This window comes from Rattus rattus, chromosome 7 (genome assembly GCF_011064425.1).
Source record: "Rattus rattus isolate New Zealand chromosome 7, Rrattus_CSIRO_v1, whole genome shotgun sequence".
NCBI lineage: Eukaryota > Metazoa > Chordata > Mammalia > Rodentia > Muridae > Rattus > Rattus rattus.
In genome coordinates, this window is record NC_046160.1 from 65,118,333 (window position 1) to 65,137,529 (window position 19,197).

General features: G+C 42.4%; 2 protein-coding genes across 5 annotated transcripts in view; one reads left to right on the top strand and one right to left on the bottom strand.

The window, feature by feature from the left end:
• The window catches only part of Strn3 (striatin 3), an 85,662-nt gene extending 76,942 nt beyond the window's left edge, over nucleotides 1-8,720 (bottom strand). Inside the window, exon 1 of one of the 4 annotated variants that reach the window (XM_032907713.1) lies at nucleotides 8,146-8,720. In XM_032907713.1, coding sequence (XP_032763604.1) covers nucleotides 8,146-8,424 — 279 coding nt within the window. In that variant the 5' untranslated portion in view covers nucleotides 8,425-8,720. The remainder of the gene's footprint in view (nucleotides 1-8,145) is intronic. The other 3 variants (XM_032907714.1, XM_032907715.1, XM_032907717.1) reach the window with 3 other exon arrangements.
• The window catches only part of Ap4s1 (adaptor related protein complex 4 subunit sigma 1), a 42,856-nt gene continuing 31,358 nt past the window's right edge, over nucleotides 7,700-19,197 (top strand). The window contains exon 1 of the mRNA XM_032907718.1: nucleotides 7,700-8,047. The gene's annotated coding sequence lies outside the window, so the exon portion shown is untranslated. The remainder of the gene's footprint in view (nucleotides 8,048-19,197) is intronic.

Below are 19,197 nucleotides of genomic sequence, written 5' to 3' on the forward strand. Positions count from 1 at the left end.
AAAAATCATTTTAAAATCTTTAACAACACACCAACTTGCAAAGTACAATATCAAACAAGGATTTTCAAAATACAGATTTTCAGACTGGTGGGATAATCAGCAGACAAATGAATCTGTCACCAACCTAACAACCTAAGTTCAATCCCCAGGTTCCATGTGGAAGGAAAGAGCTAACACCTACTTCTCTGACACATGAGACACAGAAAACACACACACACACACACACACACACACACACACACACACAACACACACACACACACACAAATATAGATTCTATCTGAAACTTCTGAGAGTGAAAGCCTAGACTCTCTTAAGTGACTTATTATAGTAAGATTACATCTGGGAGCCAATAAAAGTCTCATTCTCACAATGAGGGACTTTATCCTTAAATCATATAACTATTGTCTTTGGTAGCAGCATCACTAGGAGAGTGATAGGTAAATTGACATTACCCATGCCTTTAAATTAAATCATTAAAAAACATAGCAAATGGGGTTGGGGATTTTGCTCAGTGGTAGAGCACTTGCCTAGCAAGCGCAAAGCCCTGGGTTTGGTCCCCAACTCCGAAAAAAAAAAAAAAAGAAAGAAAAAAAAAAAACCAACCAACCAAACAAACAAACAAAAAAAACAAAACATAGCAAATACATATATAAAGCCAGGCACAGGTCTGTAATTCCAAGGATTTAGGAGAGAGACAGAAAACCAGAGGTCAGTCTCAGATACACAGTAAACTTGTGGCCTGCTTGGCCTATATGACATCCTATCTCAGAAAAGAAAGAGGAAGGGAGGGAGGGAGGGCAGATAGATACATGGCTAGACAGATAGGTCTTTTATTATTATTAACAAGTAATAACTAAATATCACCCCAACATTTACTGAGTACTTATAAGTGACTTAAAATAAATGTACAACAATATTCCATCCAAAAATCAAAGCAAATGTCAGGAAGAATGAAATTTTTAATTTGCATACATTCTACATATACTTCATTGGTACAAATAAGCATAAAAAGGACTGTCTAACTTAGAGACTGAGAAGGTGAGTGGTCTAGGCTTATTACATTAAAAAAAAAACCAACAACAAAATTGATTGTCCTTATAAATGACCATTCCTAAGCCTTAATATCAAATAGCTGGTAACACCACAAAAATAACCAACCACATGCCTTCTGGTCAAAGACCTGACCACCACCTAGAAAACTGGTTTGCTTTCCTCACATTCTTCCCTCCATGAAGAGCAGGAGAGGAAAAAACAACTTTGATCAAGACCCTAGAGCCAACAGCTTTTAAGGAAAACAAGCAGGGCAGAACAAGAGACCAAAACTACAACACAAGGGTAGTGCTAAACAAAACCCAGACACAGGGAACCTTAAAGAAACAATGGGGGTTGGGGATTTAGCTTAGAGGTAGAGCGCTTGCCTAGCAAGCACAAGGCCCTGGGTTCGGTCCCCAGCTCCGAAAAAAAAGAAAAGAAAGAAAGAAAAAAGAAAAAAAAAAAAAAGAAACAATGGATCTACCTCCTTCCCATTCTGTGTGCTGTGTGTGCATCCTGGCACATGTATCAATGTGTGAGTATGTCTTCAAGCACATACACAAGGTCAGAGAACAACTTACAGCTTCCTATCCTTCTACTATCACCTTCTACTATGTGAGTCCCAGAGATTACACTCAGTCTTAGCAGTCATCGGCACCATTTCCCTGACCCCTGTCTAATTTCTTGAACAAAAATTACTGAGATAGAGATGGTCCAGCCACAATATGGACCCTAATTCAGGGAGACACCAAGATATCTAAGTTGTAAATCTAAACAATATGTATTTGATAAAACCAAGGAACTATATATAGTAGTTATACTGAAGTTGTGTTTAATAACCCTTATCTTTAAAGATATAAATTACTTTCTTTGTTTTGTTTAGACAGGCCCTCCCTACCATTCAGGTTAACCTAGAACTTACTAGCTAACTGAATCGGTCTCAAATTAACAGTGGTCCTCCTGTTTCAGCCTTTCTAAGTGTTAGGCATGAGCCAACACACAGGCTTTATATTAAAATGTCATGGGTGAAATTACATGGTTCCAAGACCTGCTTCAAAATAATGGCATGTAAGCAAATGGAGAGAAATAAGTTAAAACAAACAAAATCAATCAAGTAAAAGGCTATATAGCTCAGTTGGCAGAGTGCTTACCCAGCATGCACAAAGTTCTGAGTTCCATCCCCAGAACCATATAATAACCAAGCATAGTGTTACACTCCTATAATCCCAATATTATCAAGAGTTCAGGATTATCCTTCTCTACACAGTGAGACAAGCCAGCCTGGTATACAAGAGTCTCTGCCGGGGGAAAGAGACTGATCTTAGAGGTTATACTTTAAGATGAGTTACAGTTTGTGGGAAATCACAGACTATTTTCTAAGCATATATTTAAAACATTTCACAATAAAATACTAAAGTTTATAATAATTCTATTGTAGTTCCAATACAAAAGATAAACTTAACAGAGGGGCAGCATACAGAAGAAATTTTGATAATATTAGAGAATTCAGGCAAGAGGAACACATGAGCAGAGGCGATGGTAGCAGTGTAATAGAACACACAATAAATCAGGACTACTTCCGTAGGCTAATGGTCAGAAGCCACAGGCTAGCCAGGCAACATTTCCTTACCTCTTCCTTTGTAAGCTAAAAGATCCACATCCCTGTATATGCAGGAGGACTATAAGCCACTCAAATTAAAAACTAGTGAGATAGACATTATTTTAGGATGTTTTACCTGGCCCTTTCAATCACTTCAGTCTAGTTCTCCTATTCTCAGTAGACTCTTTCCTTCTTCAGGACTGTCTACTAATGGTGCTTCTCAAAGGTATAATGTTAATGATTCAGTATTTCTTAAACTTAAGATCTAAAGGTAGATCTGGGGTGAGGGAGTTGCAAGAACGAAATGAAGGGCTGGGGATTTAACTCAGGTGGAATTCTTGCCTATTACTCATGAAGCCTTGGAGCTTGAGCTGGACTCACAGTACCATACAAACCAGTTTACACCTGGAATTCTAGCACTGGGGAAGTGAAAAGTAAGTTTAAGGTCCAACCTTGATACAAGAAACCCTACCTCATAAAAATATGAGGATATAACGAAGAACTTAATATCCAGAGGTTTTGGGAGAACACAAGACTGTATTTTCAAGCATATTTTGAAACATTAATCCAGCACACAGAAAATAAATATTAACTAAAAACTCGTAAGTTTCAATCTCATTTACTTTCTAAGTTTCCTTTCATTTGCCACTTGAAGTATTTTATCACCTCCCTAACAAGCTCCCTAAGGTAAAGTCTTGGTTACATATATAATTATATATCCAGAGTAGCCCAAAGCAGCACATATTTACTAAATTAAGAACTGTGGAGGAAAAAAAAAATCGATAAAATTCAAGACATTGGGAAGGACTCAATGGCTAAATACAAATATAATTACATTAATGGAACAGGTTTAGTGTGGTTATAGGGAGAATAGGATACACAACCAGCTGAAGAGATGAACAGTTGAATTTGATATAGAAAAGTTAAACAGGAAATTTACAAATAAGTGTGGAAGCTAAAAGCATGGTCCTGGGTTTAAATCCCAGCTCTGCTTTCTGCTGTCTCTAAATACATATTTGAGCACATTACTTAAACTCTGTGTGGGCCTCAGTATTTCAGAAAGTTTAAATTCCACTAACCTCACCAACCTGCATTAGATAACAAATGTAAATCTGGGTACTACTAAGATGGTAATAGGAAGTTAATTGGATTATGGCACTGGAGGTGGCTCATATAGGCATCTATCAAGTACGATGCCTGCTGACCTAAATTCAGTACCTAGGTTCACATGGTCCTCTAACCTTCAAACATATGCTGTGCCCATGCACATGCCCACATGCACATCAGCACACAGAAAATAACCAAGATGTAATAAAATTTTTATTTTTGCTTTTAGTAAAATACAGTGAAAGCACAAAACAATTAGAACCTTAGACTACAACAAAAAAACAAAAGAATATATTACAAGAAGTGGTCAGCAATGGAGATGCCCTACACTATTCCTTTTACTAAAAAAGGTAAGGCACGAAGATTGCCATTAGTTGAGGCTATCACAGTTGAGCACCACACCAACCAGGAATGCATAGTTAAGATCTGTCTCAAAAAAAACAAAAGGAGATGAAACAGAGAAAATGAAATAAGGAATGAATGGAAGCCAAAGAAAGAGTCCATTGTTTGAGACAGTCTCACTATAAACCTCTGGTTGGCCTAGAACTCAAGAGAGGTCCACCTGATTTTGCCTCCCCAGTTCTGGGATCAAAGCCCTAAAGGAAAGGATTAGGGGAAGAAATAGTTAACAGCAGAAAGTGTAGTTTAAGCCCAATACAATGTATAAAGTCACAAGACTTGGAAATTTGAAGGTCAATCACGAAGGGGAAGGGGTGGGACTTGTGTATGTGATATTTATAAGGGACAAGACCACAGACAGATGATAACAGGTTAAGTGCCAGAGAATTTTTTTTTAATTGTACTAATAGCGATGGCTGCGGGGTAAAGAAGCTTGCCAGAGCCTGACAGCCTGAGCTATGTCCTCAGGACTCTGACAGTGAGAAGTGAAAGCTGACTCCCACAAGCTGTCCTCTGACCTCCATCTGTGTGTGTGCTATGGGAGGTCACAAACCAATCTCCAACACAGCCAAAAAATGTGAGTTCCCATCTTAGTCCCCGAGACCTAGAAGGCTGAGGCAGAGAATCACTTAAACCCAGGAGTTAAGGTCTAGCCTAGGCAACATTACAAGATAGTCTCAAAAAAAAAAAAAAAAAAAAAAAGTGTATATGTAGTGCATTCAGAACTACATATAAGAAATAGAAGTTGTCTTGTTTTTAAGAAAGTTAACAGAAATAATTTTAAACTTACAGCTTAAATACAACACGTACACTTTTTACACATACATTCAACACTAAAGTTTTTTTCTTCCATCTTTATTAAATTGGGTATTTCTTTTTTTTTTTTTTTTTTTGGAGCTGGGGACCGAACCCAGGGCCTTATGCTTCCTAGGCAAGCGCTCTACCATTGAGCTAAATCCCCAACCCCCAAATTGGGTATTTCTTATTTACATTTCAAATGTTATTACCTTTCCCAGTTTGCAGAACAACATCCCCCTAACCCTTGCCCCTTCCCTTCTATATGGGTGTTCCCCTCCCCATCCACCCCCCAACATTAAACTTTTAAGTATGTACTCACAAGCAGTTTTAATTAAAGACTAACAGCATTCAAGGCCAGTGTGAGCCTACCAAGGTCCAGGCAGCTTTTTCTAAACAGTCCTGCTCCCCCCAACACATGCACACACAGAGTGACAGCACTTAAAGAACATTCAATATTCTAGAAACAAATCTGAAACGCTATTAGTTAACCCAAAAAAATGTTTTAAAAATATACAGCATACACAAGAGCATATAAACAATTCAGTCATGAACATTTTATTCCAAAAGTATCAGTATAAAATAATGAAAACATCTCTGAATAAAATAGAAGCAGAGAACATCATATAACATTCTTTAAACCAAGTAACAGGCTGGAGAAATGGCCCATCTTCCAGAGTACCTGGGTCCCATCCCCAGCACCCACAGCAAGGAGGCTCACAACACCTTCAACTCCAGCTCCAGAGGAACCCAACATCTCTGGCCTTTGAGCACCCGCACTCATGTGCACATGCATATACACACACATAATTACAATGAAATTTTTTAAAAGAAAAAAAGGCAAGTAAACAAAGACTATCAATCTGAAAGAAACCAAGCTACAGAATCCTTAAAAATCCTTTTCTGTTACTGTTAAGCGCATGAAGAATGAAAAGGAAATGGAAGAAAACCAATTATTTCAATAATGTAAAACTTGTTAATTTGGACACAAGATGCTTTCTTAGCTAGCTAGTCTCAGTGACAAATTCAATTGCTAATTTGAAAATCAAAACAACAGTACAAGGATCAAAAACTACATAAGTATCTGGTGGTTTATCAATTCAGCAAAAGCCTCAATGCAATTTTTTAATAGTTTAACCTCACTCTACCCACATGGAAAAGTCGATATCACAACATACTAGAAAGTTATATGCCCACAAAACTCTAAATCCAAGAATATTAAAGTAGACTCTACAAATTTAAAAGAGACCACAGGCAATTTTGACATATGCTTGTTGAAAGTTGTAATCTCTAAAGCACAAATGTATTTTTTAAGCACTACCAAAGACTACCAAATCAACTAAAGGTGTCAGATAAAGAAGGTAGTATTTTGTTGCTTTAAAATTTAACTTCACCCACTTTGTGGACTTTTTTTCCACTTTGTGGAGTTAAATAAAAGTTTACTGGTTTGCCACGTGAGGTGGTGCAAGCTTTTACAATTCCAGCACTTAAAGAGGTAGCATGTGGACCTCTAAGCCTGTTTTACACAGTGGCCCAAGAACAGAGACCATCTCTCAAAACCACAACACTAGTTGGTGAGGGCACATGCCTTTGATCCCAGCACTCAGGAGGCAGAGGTAGCTGGATCTCTTGAGTTCGAGGCCAGCCTGGTTTACAGACTTACTTCCAGAACAGCCAAAGGTACACAGAGAAACCCAGTTTCAAAAAACAAAACAACAATAACAAAAGCCCATAACCAAAAAGGTTTACTGGTTCAATCAATTGTTTTGCAATGCTTTTGGCAGCGAAAGACCGTTATTTTTAATTTTCTTTTACTTTTTTGTTTGTTTAAGATGGACTCTATGTAGCTGTGACTGTCCTTGAACTCTCTATATAAACCAGGCTAGCCTGAACTCACGGATATCAAACCTCATCTCCCTGACCCATGGGATTAAAGATTTGTGTCACTACACCTGGGTATTTTTAACTTTTGAATAAAATTGTTTATATTGTTTGTAAACAATCAGGGTCAGAAATAAATTAATCTATGCAATTAAAAGGTTTACTATTCGAAACCAAACTGAAGATTAACATTTATTTGAGGATACCTTTTCTACATTTAATAATCAAGCTGTTGTTTCAACATTACTTTTTCCTAAATTCACCAAAGGAGTTCTTTGTGTGTATAATAACGAATGATATTTCTTATGTCGAAATTTACGTCTGAAAAACAGGTGCAACATTTAGATGCATACTTTTTTCTTCTAAGCTTAAATTATACCCTGGAAAGGAAATTAAAACTAAATGCAACTAACTATCCTACAGCTTGAATAATCCTTTCAAACAGATGCAGCAATTTAAAAAATTCAAGGCATGAACCCGCAACTGCCACTTCCAAAAGTTAGGATAACTCAAGTCTGTCAGAGGATCACATTAAGTGGACATTTAGCTCCCTTTTAGCTTATACCAAAATAAGTACGTTCTACTCCAAAGTAAAGCTAATTCTTTCCGCAGACATTTCATAAATACAGTAAAGACAGCCCAGTTTTGCTTTCTATCAGTAAAAGCATGAATATAGAAGGGACGTCTAGTGAAGCCAACTCAAAAGAGAAATATTCAGTTAAAGTTAATGAATCATTAAAAGCGCTAAAGGAAATCCAAGTGGCATCCTGGGTTCTCAAAAGAGTAGAGGAGGGGAAGGCAAACTTCGCTTGTCGGCCGCAAGCCATTGTGCGCGGCCGTAGCCCGAAGCGGCGTGGCTGTCAAGGGGCAAGTGCGTACCGAGGCGCGGGGGAGGGGGCTGGACGCCACATCGGAAGAGGGTGCGGGAGCCAGGAGACAAGACACTCATCCCAGGCCCTCTCCGCGAGTTCTCACCCTCAAGAGGGCTAACAAGCGCAAACTCAGTGCCCAGCGGGCCTACGCCAGACTCTCGCTCAGAGGCGCTGGGCCCAAACCCGGAGGCCCAATAGGTGCCTCGGGAGGAGCTCTACGGACGCCATGCTAAAAGCCAAAATGGCTGCCCCAAGGATGCCCGCAGCGCGCAGCCCGTGAGGAGGGAGCCGGCCGCTGCGGGAGCAGGGGTGGGGGGGCCCGGAGCGCCGTCACCGCTCGCCAGCCCGAGCCGCTCAGGTAGGTCCCCTCCGCCCCTTAGGGCACGGACCTCAGCCCCGGCCCCACCCCCCGGCCCGTACCCGGGCCACAGCCCTCAGTCGACTCGGGTGAGGTACCTGTAGTTCGGCCCGTTCCACCTCCCAGTGCGCCCGCTCCATCTCGAACCGAGCCCACTCGTGCTGGATGTAGTGCAGTATTCCCGGAATAGTGTACTGTTGTGGCCGGGACAGCTCGGGGCCTGCCGGGGGCCCCGCCGCCTCGGCGGCCGGAGGACCCCCACCGCCCGGCGCTCCGTTCGCTCCCGGCGGAAGGCTCAGGTTCCCCCCGGGTCCCTGCTGCGGTCGGGGAGGGACCGCCATCCCCTGGCCGCCGCCGCCTCCGGCCAGCTCGTCCATTGTGTGTGGGGCCCCGGTTGGGGCGCAGAGCGAGACACCGACAGCTGCGGAGAGGGCCGGGACGGTGGCCCCGCGCTGACGGCAGGGCGGGGGTCCGGCCGGGAGAGGGCCGGGGAGGGGGTCGCTGCGGTGTGCTTGCTGCGGATCAGAGCAGGGAGCTGCCGGCCGCCGCCATTACAGTCCCTCCTCCATCTGCCCGTCTCACTCACTCACTTTGGGGAAAGGGGGGCCGCGACAGGAGGGGGGTAGGGACGGATGAGGAGGGACGTAGGGCCGCCACTCGCGCACAGCATGCTGGGTAGCGAACGCCGCGGCAGCTGCACTCCGGATAACCAAATAGAGTCCGGCCTCACCCTACGCAGGCGCACTAAGGATGAACTGCTCTTAGGGGCGGGGAAAGACTGGGTTCCGCCCCCACTCGGGAGCCGGGCCCCAGCTTTTCCACACCCGTGGAATCGGGATGCAGTGGTGACTTTGGGGAACGTGTGGGCGTCGGGCTTCCGGGTCGTTTTCTTCACGCACACATCCTTAGGAGCAGCGTGGGTCTCGGCCAAGTGCCTCAGCTTCGGAGCTGGGTTCAAGCCGGCCTTCGTACCGCCCTGGAATTCCTGACGTTTCTCTGGAATTCTTTGCGTGTTTTGCTCAGTCCCAAAGCGTCGGGCCTCTTTCTCTGCCTGTCACTCACTTGACCTCTGGTTTCGTGGCACCAGTCAGTCTGCAAGATTCGGGAGACGTTTACTTTTGGCAAATAGCCCAGATTCTTGCGGACGTTCTCACTGATTCCTGGGCTTCGTCGCGACCTGCTTCTTTGGTCCCACTTCGGTGCTCCTGGCCGCCAGTTCTAACTTGTCTTAAGTCTTTATTATTCTAAGATAGCCTGTGTTTGAGGGAGTTTGAGCTATTGCTTCATTTGTTTACTGGGAGAAGTAGTGATATCTTGAATCTTGAGAATAGCGAGTTAGATGGCAAACGGTAACTTTCAAAGAGACTGATGTTTAGAAGTGATTGAACGCAGATATTGTCATTAGTGGCAGAAATTTTGATCGAAACAAAATAAAAGTCTTGTGAATAGAACTTAAAATTAAATCAACACAACGATGTCTTCATCATTAAATGGTTTTAGGGTGAAATACTACGCACATAAAATGTCAGTTTTTTAAAAGTACTGTAGTATGCTTTTTTGTGTGCTTGGTTTCACAGGAATTATCCTCATAAACTCATAAGTTTTTAAAGTAAATAGAACTAACAACCTGGCTGCCAGGATTGGTGATCCATGTCTTTAATCCTAGCACCTGGGAAACAGAGGTAGACAGCCTGTCCTCTGAGTTTCAGGCCAGCTTGGTCTACAGAGTCCCAGGACAACACAGAAACCCTGTCTGGAAAAGTCAAGAAAGGAAAGAAAAAGAAAACTAATAACCATTTGGTAATACAATAAGATAAAAGCAATATTTAACAGCAATTGAAAAGAAATATACACAGTATTTACAGCTATACAGGAAATATATAAAGTTGGTTGTATTTTTAAACTTTTATTTTCACTATGAAAGCCTATAAAATTTTTCACTTTGGAGCATATAAATGACCACTCAGGATGTAACTTCAGAGACAAAAAGAAATAGATTTTATTTTGTCATGTCTGCTGTGTTGTTATATTTTGTGAAGAACTGGTTAGATCTATTACACTTATTCTTACTACCATATTTATGTATGGAATGTGGTCTTTATTAATATGAAGAAATGGAGCTGGAGAGGTGGCTCAGTGGTTTAGAGCACTGACTCCTCTTATAGGGGTCCTGAGTTCAATTCCCAGCAACCACATGGTGGCTCACAACCATCTGTAATGGGATGCAGAGCCCTTTTCAGGTGTGTCTGAAGGGAGCAATGGTGTGCTCATATACATTAAATAAATAAATCTTTTTTTTAATAAGGAGAAAGAGCGTTGTTATCTAAATACTGTTTCCTCACTGACAATCGGCACACAGCTGGTTCAAGCATTCCCATTCCTTGAGGGAGGACACACAGGAGCTCAGAGACACACACATCCTTAGGACCTTTTTACAAACACACAAGGAGGTTTTTTTTAGGGGCCTGAAGCCCACTTGGATGGTGATTATATCAAAATAGCAAGATGCAGGCTGGAGAGATGGCTCAGCGGTTGAGAGCACTGACAGCATCTTAAAAAAAAAAAAAAAAGCAAGATGCACATTTATATCTTTCACTTCAGCTCAAGGTAAGGTTGCCGCCACCTACCCTGCAAAGAGAAAACTGTTGCTCTTCTGTTGTCTAAGTGGAGATCTCTGAGTTTGAGGCCAGCTTGGTCTACAAAGCAAGTTCCAGAATAGCCAGAACTGTTAAACAAGGAAACCCTGTGTCAACAAACGAACAGAAAATATAGTAGGGGGAGGGGATCGGCTAGGGGGGTTATGGGCGGGGGGGGGTAACATTTGAAATGTAAATAAAAAATATCCAATAAAAAAATACAGTTTTCAGGGTTGGGGATTTAGCTCAGTGGTAGAGCTCTTGCCTAGGAAGCGCAAGGCCCTGGGTTCGATCCCCAGCTCCGAAAAAAAAGAACAAAAAAAAAAAAAATACAGTTTTCTCCTCTGTTGAGATGATGTTTTACACTGTTAACATGTTTCCTGCCCACTACTCCTGAGAATACTGAAGTGAGTTTCTAGAACTCTTAGATAATGAGTTCTCCAAGCTATACTATCACAGATGAGCTTACCTAACTGGAATTCCCTCTCTGATCGATGGCTGAGTCACTTCCTCTCTTCAGTCCTGCCCTCTCACCAGTCACTCATCCCTGCTCCCTTCCCAGGTTCTCCTCCGTTCACAGTGGTTTGGAGTAGGTGGAGGGTAAAATGATGTGCTGCCCTTGAGTGTGAGATTCCCGTTTCTGTTACCCAAGTGCTGGGGCTGCAAATGCTCAGCTTGCTTAGTTCATGATGATCTTCAAGAAAGTCTATTTAAGCCATGTCTGGCGGCTCCATACTTTCTGCACTGGTGTGTCTGAGGCAGAACTATTGTTGGGAGTCTGCACCCTGAGCTACATGATGAATTCCAGGCTAGCCTAAAGTACACAGTGAGACCTTGTTTTGTTGTTGTTTGTTTTGTTTTTAAAAAGAATGCCTATAGTTTTGATCACCTTAATTTTTAGGGCCTTGTTTTCTTTCCTCCAAGTAATATTTGAGCCAATACGCTTACTCATGTTTGCCCAGCTGGACCTATCATATTTAATTTACATGTATTATGAAGCCAAAGTATATCAGGGAATTCCAAGCTTTTAAGTAAGTTGGGAATACATAATACTCAAATACCTTCTTTTCAGTTATTACATATGTGACTATGAAGAGTTTGTATTCTGCCTCTGAGAACCAAGTAGTGACTTGTGATTATCTAAGCACCTGGTTCTGGTGACCACACACCTCTCATCTTCCCACTGAAGAACTCAAGCAGGTTCATAAATACTATTTTAGTTGTTGTTTTTCCTCCTCATAAAAAAATATGACAAGAATTCCTGTTTTCGTGGCTGGGAGAACAAGTCACAACACAGTTCTTGATGACTTTAGCAAGTCCTGTTGTATAATAGGAAGAGGTCCCCACCCCCTCATATCAGTGAGTGTGCATTTGGAAACAAGGAAATAAAACCTCCCTTGACAATTTGCCTACTGTCCTATGACCATACTCAGTATTCATCATTAGCATGTTTGAAATTATAGTAATTTCAGTTGATTCAGTTACTCTGGGAAATAGCAGTTACTCTCACTTATAAAGTAAGAGAACAAACAAATATTATAGCCTACAGACGGTTTGATAAGAACTGACATGAGTTCATCCAAAGGAGTATACCAGGTATTACATAGCTACAACCAAAAGGAGAAGGCAGCTCTAACCAGCCTGCCAAATGAGATCAGATACTGATTCATTACAGAAGCTGCTTGTGGCTGCGTTACTTTTTAGTTTGCTTTTTACTGCTGAGAATAAACACCATGACCAAGGCAACTCTTATTAAAAAAAACTTAATGGAGCTGGCTTATGGGTTCAGAGGTTCAGTCCATTATCATCAAGGCAGGAGCATGGTGCAAAAGGAGGTGAGAGTTCTACATCTTCATCCAAAGACAAACAGGAGAAACTAGCTTCCCGTCAGCTAGAAAGAAGGTCTTAAAGGCCATGCCCACAGTGACACACCTCCAAGGTTACACCTCCAAATAATGCCACTCCCTGGACCTAACATATTCAAATCACTACACTATGAAAATTACAAATATATACTTTATGTATTATGCAAGCCAAGGTATACCAAGGAATTATGGGCTTTTAAATAAGTTGGGGGGGCTGGAGAGATGGCTCAGTGGTTAAGAGCACTGACTGTTCTTCCAGAGGTCCTGAGTTCAATTCCCAGCAACCACATGGTGGCTCACAACCATCTGTAATAAAGTCTTTTTAAAAAAAAGTTTAAATAAGTTGGGAGTATATAATACTCAAATACCTTCTTATACATTTGCAGGGTACTTGAATCAGGCAAATAAAAATATTGTGTGTAAAAAAAGAAAATGGACACCAAACCTTTAAGAAACCCATGATACTATATAAAATTCTAATCCAAATTCATTCTGCAATTGTCTCTTGAGTATTATGAGTCAGAAAAAAAGTAGGCTGTGGTAATATTGTATAATAGCTATCTTACATAGATGTTAAAATTGAAGAGAGAGAGAGAAAAAAAACTCCTGGAGTCAAGTCCCTCCTGAACATTGACTAGGAATGTACAACCAAGTCTCTAAACATGAGAGCAGAATGGTTGGAAAATAGGAACAAACGGGAAACTGGCCAGACTCTCCAAGGTGATAATTTGACAAGCTTAAGAATGTGGCTTGTCGGGCTGAAGAGGTGGCTCAATGGTTAAGAACACTAGCTGCTCTTCCAGAGGTCCTAAGTTCAATTCCCACTAACCATGGTGGCTCACAACCATCTGTAATGGGGTCTGATGCCCTCTTCTGGTGTCTGACAGCTATAGTGTACTCATATACAATCAATCAATCAATCAATCAATAAATAAATAAGTATTAAAAAAAAAAAAGGAATGTGGCTTGTCTCTCAACGGAGCATCAGGGTATATTCAAAAGGATGGTGCCAGGCGAGGGGCCCCTGTGCTGAGGCGACCTGTGTAGGACAGTGCTCTCCCTTGGAGACTGTTGTGGTTTGGTTTGGTCTTGTTTTAGTCTTTCCTTTTTCTTTTATTAATGATCAAATCCAGACTGTCACATATGTAATGCACACCACTGAGGCCATACCTTCAGCCCTCCTTGACAATATATAACAGCATATTTAATCATCTTTAATTGTCTTTCTATTGACAGCTCAACCTAAAGTATATTACAGTTATCCCACAGAAAAAGAGAGCACTCTTTTCTTTTTTCTTTTCCAGGGCTAGAAATTGAACCCAGGACTTTGTGCATGCTAAGCTAGCACTGCTACTATGCTCTCATCCATTCTTTTTGACATGTATTTATTTGTGGGGAGGGCAGGTAGGGAAGTACACATGTGTGCACACACACACACATACACATACATACATCAGGGCACACATGTGGAGGTCAGAGGACAACAGTGGAGTCATTTCTTCTGCCATATGGGTACAGGGTTTGGGGTCAAACACAGGTCATCCCCCACTGGGACATCTTGCTGGCCCTACTTTTTATTTTGACAGTGTGTGGCTAAGCTGCCCAGACTGGCTTCAAACTCTCTCTGTGGCCAGGTCAGGGCTTGAGTCTCTTGCTTCGGCCTCCCCAGTAGCTGAGACTGGAAGGGACATTTAAAATAACTCTTATTTGACTTTGATTCTTTTCGTTGAGGGTAGCAATAAGAATATTTCGTTTTTGCAATACCGAAGATTGAATCCGTGTTTCTGAGCATGTTCAGTAGTTCAGTAGCAGTCTGCCATTGAACTAGACACTCAGCTCACGAGTGATCTTCTAGCTTATGTCAGAATGGACTGGCTTTGGATGGTTTGGGGAATGGAAGTTACTTCTGGGGATTGAACCCACTTGCATGTAAAGCACATGCTCTATCACTGACTCTACGGTACCCTACCCTGATAATGTGTTAATAGTTATCAAGATTTTGTTACTTTATTACATCTACTGTATTTTTCTTTCTGCATGGGGACTATTTTAAATCTCATACCATTGCACTAGTCCATAAAAATCTCCACATTTGCCAGCCCCTGGTCTCTTAGAGTGTCCTTGCTGTGTCTGTACTACCCTTAACTTCCTCCCACATGCCAACTCTACTCCTACATTCCAGATTTCTTCACTCAGACTTTTCACCTGGCCCTGCTTGAGTATGAATATTTTCTTGCCCTGTTCTTCTGACTCTCCTTGGTTTTTATAAGGGGATCCACTCCACTCCCCCTTACCTCACCTCTCCCTGTTCTTCTAGCTTTTAGTGAGGGGTGGAGAGATGACTTAGTATCACCAATGCTTAATGCTTTTCCATGTGAGCCAGTGTTTAGATCCCAGCACCTATGATGAGCAGCTCACACCCCCTGTAACTCCATCTTCAATGAATCTGATGCCTTCTTCTGGCCTCCGCAGGTGTGTATACATATACACAGATGCACAGATAGAGAACACGTAAATAATAATGAAGATAGAAAACATAAATTGTTATTTACCTGTTGCTCTAAAGTATTATGTGATAGCCCTGTGGAAATACTTTTATTTAACCACTATTAAAGTACTTTTGATATTTTTACTATGCAAACATTGTAAGATACAGATGATTGTAAACTGAATATATAATCAATTTATGTGCTCTGCTGACAATTGAGAGGCTCTTAGTCTGGTAACTCTAATATCTATTTACCTTTCAGCAGGAATTAGATAGCATTGCTACAATTTATTATGAAATACAAAGTAGCAATAAATGAGCTGGACAGCGGTAGCAAATGCCTTTGATCCCAGCACTCCAGAGGCAGAGGCAGGTAGATTTCTGAGTTGGAGGCCAACCTGGTCTGCAGAGCAAGTACCAAGACAACCCAGGCTATACATAGAGAAACCCTGTGCCTTAGTTAGGGTTTTATTGCTGTAAAGAAACACCATGACAAAGGCAACTTTTTTTTTCAAGGCAACTCTTATAAACGAACACATTTAGCTTACAGTTTCAGAGGTTTAGTCCATTATCGTCATGGCAGGAAACATGGCAGCACAAAGGGAGACACGGAACCGGAAAAGCCAAGAGTTTTATATCTTAATCCAAAGGCAGCCAGGAGGAGGCATCTTCTCTGTACAGGGCAGTGTTTGAACACAGGATTGCAGAGCCCATCCCCTTAGTGACACACTCCCTCCAACAAGACCATACCGACTCCAACAAGGCCACACCTTCTTTTTTTTTTTTTTTTAAGATTTTATTTTATTGTATGAGTACACTGTAGCTGCCTTCAGACACACCAGAAGAGGGCATCAGATCTCATTACAGATGGTTGTGAGTCACCATGTGGTTGCTGGGATTTGAACTCAGGACCTCAGGAAGAGCAGTCGGTGCTCTTAACCACTGAGCCATCTCTCCAGCCCCAAGGCCACACCTTCTAATGGTGCCACTTCCCATGGACCAACCATATTCAAATCACCACACCCTGTCTCAAAAAATAAATAAACCAGAGAGAGAGAATGATATTCAATTCAGGTACATGGCTAAAATTTTCTTGGTCAGTTTTTACCTAGGAGATTGTAACTTTTAGAAGTAGAAAGGAAGTTGAGGATGATGACACACAACTTTAGTCCCAGCACTTGGGAGGCAGAGCCAGTTCCAGGACAGCCAAGGCTACATGGAAAAACACTGTCTCAAAAAAACAAAGAGGGGAGGGGAGGGGAGGAGGGGGAGAGGGAAGAGGGGAGGGGGAGGAGGAGGAAAAGGAGGACGAGGAGGGGGGAGGAGGAAGAGGGGAAGAGGAGGAGGGGGAGGAAGAGGAGGAGGAAGAGGAGGAGGGGAGGAGGAGGGGAGGAGAGAGGGAGGAGAGGAAGGGGAGAGGAGGGAAGAGGAGGAGGAAGGAGAGGGGAGGGGGAGAAGAGGAAGGGGAGGAGGAGGAGGAGGAAGAAGAGGGGGAGGAAGAGGAAGAAGAGGGGGGGGGAGGAGGAAGAAGAAGAGGGGGAGGAGGAGGAGGGAGAAGAAGAGGGGGAGGGGAGGGAGAAAGGTAGAGGAGGAGGGAGAGAAGAGAGGAGGGAGGAGGGAGAAGAGGGGGAGGAGGAGGAGGGAGAAGAAGAAAGGTTAGCTCAGCTTTCTCAAGGAGGAAACCAAACAAGAATTTCAGCAATATGCTAATCACAAATATCTGGGGGTTGGTTTCATTTGTTTGTGACAGGGTTCTATACAGCCCAGTCTGAACTTCAGCTCATTATGTAGCTGTGAAAGCCTTGGTATTTCAGGTCCCACCTCCCCAGCACTAATAATACGGCTGTGTGCCGCCACATCTAGCCCTGATCACAGATGTCAAGCACACTGTAGAATGTAGCATCTCATGTCTCACATGGCTTCAGAGATGAGCCTAACTATGATACTGAGGCAATGAAGAAAAGACAGACAGACAGACACATGGGCAGAAAGACTGGGATCAGGTGACCTGGCCCCTCAGCTAGAGAAACCATGGCATCCCTGAATTACAGTGTGTTTTGGGTTGAACAGAGAAGCAGCCTTATTGCCTACTGCTGGGCAAGGAGGCGGAGTCAAACAAGGGGGCGGGGCGTACGGTACAACTGGATAGAGGGGATAAGTTTAGCTAATCTCGGTAGAAGCAGCCTCTGCAGGGGAGCTGTGTTCAAGCAGTAAATCTGAGGGTGGGAGAAAGCTTTGGTGGACATTTTCTGCACATTGTTAACATCCACACTTGGACAGAAGGAAGGAAGACTTCGGCATTCCTCTGTATGATTCACCCGCCCTGAAAGGAAAGGGCTTTGCTTTCCCGTTCCTCCATGAGTCTGAGGCTCTGGGGACATTGGCATGGCTGTGTCTGTGTCACAGCACACATTCACTCGGGACTTACACAACTCAGGGCTTCCTCCTCCCCCTACAGTAGCAGCTTAACTTTACTGACCTAATTTTCTTATTATATAATTGGGTCACTTCTTGGACATTTCAGGTTTCATACTGTTATTTTTTTTTTTTTTTTAAAGTGGAGAGACCCTGTCGAAAAAAAAAAAAAATTCAAAGTAACTAAGTAAATACATAATTTTAGGGTTGGGGATTTGGCTCAGTGGGAAGGCGCTTCCCCCCCACGAGCAAGGCCCTGGGTTCCTTCCCCAGCTCCGGAAAAAAAAAAAAAAAAAAAAAAAGAACAAATAATTTTAAAAAATGACTGGCATGGAGGTACACTCCTTTAATCCCAGCTCCTGGAAGAGGCAGAGGCAGGTGGATCTTTGTGAGTTTGAGATCAACCTGGTCTACATAGTGAGGGTTTTTTTTTCTTATTATTGTTTTTATGGCGATGGGGAATGAACACAGGGTCTTACACATACTGGGTAAGCATGCTACAGCTGAGCGCCATTCGCAGTCGCAGGAGATTTATACTAGTAAACAGAGTGAGGAAATGTGCAGCTATGGTCCTATTCATAGTCATCACTAAATGGCTACGACTTTTGTTCTTTTTTTCAAGGAAGGAGAGATAGTAAGGGACAGGGTCTCATGTGTCTCAGCATTGCCTCTAACGTTAACTGTGTAGCAGTGACTGGCCTTGAACTCCTGACCCCCTTGCCTCTGTCTCCTGAGTGCTGAGAATATGGGTATGTACCACCATCTAGCTGAGTGACTACTCTTTAGACCTCAATCTGTGAGTCTCAACCCCTTTGGGACTTGAATTTCAGACATCCTGTATATCATATACAACTACATTACAATTCACAACAGTAGCAAAATTACAGTTATGAAGTAGCAAGGAAATAAGGTTATGGCTGGGGGTCACCTAAACATGAGGAACTGTATTAAAGGGCCGCAGCATTAAGACGGTTAAGAACCACTGCTTTAGACAAACCCAGAGATAGCAAGTCCTGAAGGGAACATAGAAATTGAAGCCAAACCAGCAGAAATTGGATCCTTCCTCCGTTATTTTATGGATAACTTTGCAAGCATATTTCCATATGTGTAAAAGGGAGTTGGGGGGGTCTGTAGCTCACAGGGCTTTTAAAAGGGATGGAAAAAGGTAGGTCAAATGTTCAAAACACCACCTGGTGCTTAGTAAGCCCTGCATAAGCATGATCTGTTTCATTTCCTGAGTTAACTGTCAATTTATCCTATAATGCATTTATATTCATATGTATTCCATATTCTGTGTTATAGTATGTCTCAGTTAAACTTCAGTCACTCCAATTCTTTTGGCCCACAATTTGAGGACACCCTGGCAGGAAAGGCCTGATGGCAGAAACTTAAGAACGCTGATCATATTGTATCTGCAATCTGGAAGCAGAGACCAGAGAGTGCTGCTGCTGCTGCTGCTGCTGCTGCTGCTGCTGCTGCTGCTGCTTTCTCCTTTGCAGTCTGAGCAGGACCCCAGCCCAGGGAATGGTGCTGTCCATTAACCTAATCAGGATAATCCCTTTAGACTTCTTTCTTTGATGATTCTAGATCTTGTCAAGTTGACAATATTAACCACCATATAATAGTTATAGCTTTGGCCATTGAGAGAGCTTCCAGATTGGTCAGCCTGTCTATAACTTCTTTTTTTTTTTTTTTGGTTCTTTTTTTCGGAGCTGGGGACCGACCGAACCCAGGGCCTTGCGCTTC